General features: G+C 36.0%; 1 protein-coding gene across 1 annotated transcript in view; it reads right to left on the reverse strand.

Moving 5' to 3' along the window:
* The window catches only part of COPB1 (coatomer protein complex, subunit beta 1), a 56883-nt gene that overhangs the window by 29565 nt on the left and 24576 nt on the right, over positions 1 to 2742 (reverse strand). Inside the window, exons 12-13 of the mRNA XM_011956278.1 lie at positions 1674 to 1834; positions 407 to 527 (exon numbers count right to left, since the gene is read on the reverse strand). Of these exons, the coding sequence (XP_011811668.1) occupies positions 407 to 527; positions 1674 to 1834 (282 nt within the window). The remainder of the gene's footprint in view (positions 1 to 406; positions 528 to 1673; positions 1835 to 2742) is intronic.

Raw genomic sequence — 2742 nt, forward strand, 5'->3', positions numbered from 1 at the left:
AAAAAAAAAAAAAAAAAAAGAAAATAATTTAAAAGACATTCTGGGATAAAACAGACAATAACCAAATGGATGCAGATGCTGGAGAAGGACACTTCCTTCGCTGGTCCTGAACTAATCCTAGCAAACTGAGGTGACTTCATAAATCCTTTATCTCTCTCACTGGAATAATCACATGACATTGTTATTATATCACTTTGTCAATTTTAATTTTTTTAAAGTCCAAACAGAAGAGGAAGATACTTTATCAATTTTAGAGTAATGTATTATTGTGTCCACTTCCGCTATTAAATCATAAACTCTTCCATGATAGAAACTTAGTATTAATTTTTGCATCCTTCACTGTTCAATGCATATAGTAGGCACTCGATGTTTAATTGTTGCATAAATGTACAATAAATGAACTTACATTTTGCTTTTTCTTCTCCTGAACCAAAGCTACATAGCGCAATGCAATCTTGGTCAGAGTTGTGGCAAGGGACGCAGCAACAAAGAAATCTCCATCCAGAACGAATCCTCTCAAGGGAGGTCTGCAAAGCAATCAAGGAAAATCAAACTCACCAACTTGTTAAGCAGCACGCAGCTTTTGCATAAATGATTGATATAGGCCTATTAAACACTCTTACTACCTTCCTTCAGTGAAAAGAATACCTCAGTTAACTAACTCCTTAGCTCCCAGAAGAAAGAAGGAAAAAGAAAAATAATACATGACTTTAAAACATAACTTTGGCCGGGTGTAGTGGCTCATGCCGGTAATCCTGGCACTTTGGGAGGCCAAGGCAGGCGGACTACCTGAGGTCAGGAGTTCGAGGACAGCCTGGCCAACATGGTGAAACCCCCGTCTCTACTAAAAATACAAAAATTAGCTGGGCATGGTGGCACACATCTGTAATCCCAGCTACTCAGGAGACTGAGGCAACAGAATTGCTTGAGCCCAGGAGACAGGTTGCAGTGAGCCATGATTGTGCCACTGCCCTCCAGCCTGGCTGTCAGAGCAAGACTCTGTCTCAAAAAAAAGACAACTTATCTCCAAATGACACAAAAGTCAACAGAATATGGAAAGATAAAATATTTAATTAAGGGCATATGTAATTGCAGCTAATGAAGTACATCCAAATTCCAGCTTACCTAGTTATCTACTAGTTAAGTCTCAAATTCCTCTTCCATAAAATGGAGATAATATATTCTATCTCAAAGGCTTATTGTCAAGACTATACTACTTAGCACAACACCTAGCACTTAGTGGGTATTCAATAAAATTTTAGGCATAGATTTCACCATCTTCACCATTAAAATTTACTTAATAGAAAAATGCACAATTTTATTCCATCATTTAGAAATTGAAAAATCTTCAAAATGTTTTCAGACGCTAATAAACAACAAAACTCAAATATCATCAGTTACCCCCACTTAGCATTTTCTGAGTAAAAATAATTTGAGTTTAAACAGAACAGTTATTTCCATAAAAACACTGGAAGGGACAGAAGATTAAAACCATCAATACAATTCCTAGGGGGATGAACTTAAACATCTTCCTCTTCTCAAGTACCTTAAATGGCAAATATTTTCATTTTGGTTGCAAAAACAAAGAGAAAAGAAATCATATGACTGCTTTACATACAACAGTAATAATAAAAACAGTACAGCTGGCAGAGTAATAATGTGCCATACATTACCTGTCTTCCTCTTTCTTGGTGGGTCTGGAACTGCTAAGGGCACTCTGAGTTGCATAGGTACCCATTTCAGTAACCAATTTCTGAACTGGCCCCACAGTTATTTCTTCTTCAGGTTTTAATTCACCAGCTTCTTTCTTTATTTCTGACTCTACAATTGGGATCTAAAAGTCAATTGGAAACATCATTTTAGTAATAGTATCAACAGCAAGCAAAATTATATTTAAATATTTGATCGTTTCTCTAAAAAAGAAATCCCATTACCCTAATGGGATTTTTGGAACTGGGAACTCTGCTTTCAATTTATTTCCTTCCCAGGACAATGTAGTGGGTAGAACAGGGGCTTCAGAGATGGATATTCCAGGGTTTGAATTCTCACTCTGCCACTTACTACTTTGGACCTCAGTTTCTTAATCTATTAAGGGGAAATCTTAATTTTTTCCACACATTTTACCTAATAGAAAAATGCACTAGACAGTGTCTAACACAAAGTAGATGGTCATTAAGCCTTATTCCTCTTTTTCATTGCTTTCCTTGAAATTTTAACCAAAACAGTACTCATCCTTCTAAAATGAAATAAATCCGACTTATTTGTACATAATAAATTCATCAACTTTTAAATTAACTGAATGGCTATTATGTATTTATTACTCAATACCAGTCCATCATCTAATGTAAGAGCACTAAGAGTATTTAATCATTACCTATTTTAATTTCTTTATTTTATAGGTTGAAAAAAACTGATGTCCAGTTAGGTTGAGGAACTTATATTCAAGGTCCTCCAGCTAACTGTGGACAGAACAATGACTAGAACTAATTGTCAGGTCTCCTGACAATGAGTCCACTGCTCTTTCTATTCTACCATAAGGTTGTTAGGATGAAGAATACTGTCAGTTTTAGTACATAAATATTCTAAAGTCAGACTTACTTACTCTAAGGCATTCTTCCTTCAAAATACAGGCTAAAGCAGAATTTTACAAGCTGCTTCTTCTTCTTTTTTTTTTTTTTTGAGGCGGAGTCTCGCTCTGTCGCCCGGACTGGAGTGCAGTGGCCGGATCTCAGCTCACTGCAA

Source organism: Colobus angolensis, unplaced genomic scaffold, assembly GCF_000951035.1.
Source record: "Colobus angolensis palliatus isolate OR3802 unplaced genomic scaffold, Cang.pa_1.0 Scaffold412, whole genome shotgun sequence".
Classification (NCBI taxonomy): Eukaryota; Metazoa; Chordata; class Mammalia; order Primates; family Cercopithecidae; genus Colobus; species Colobus angolensis.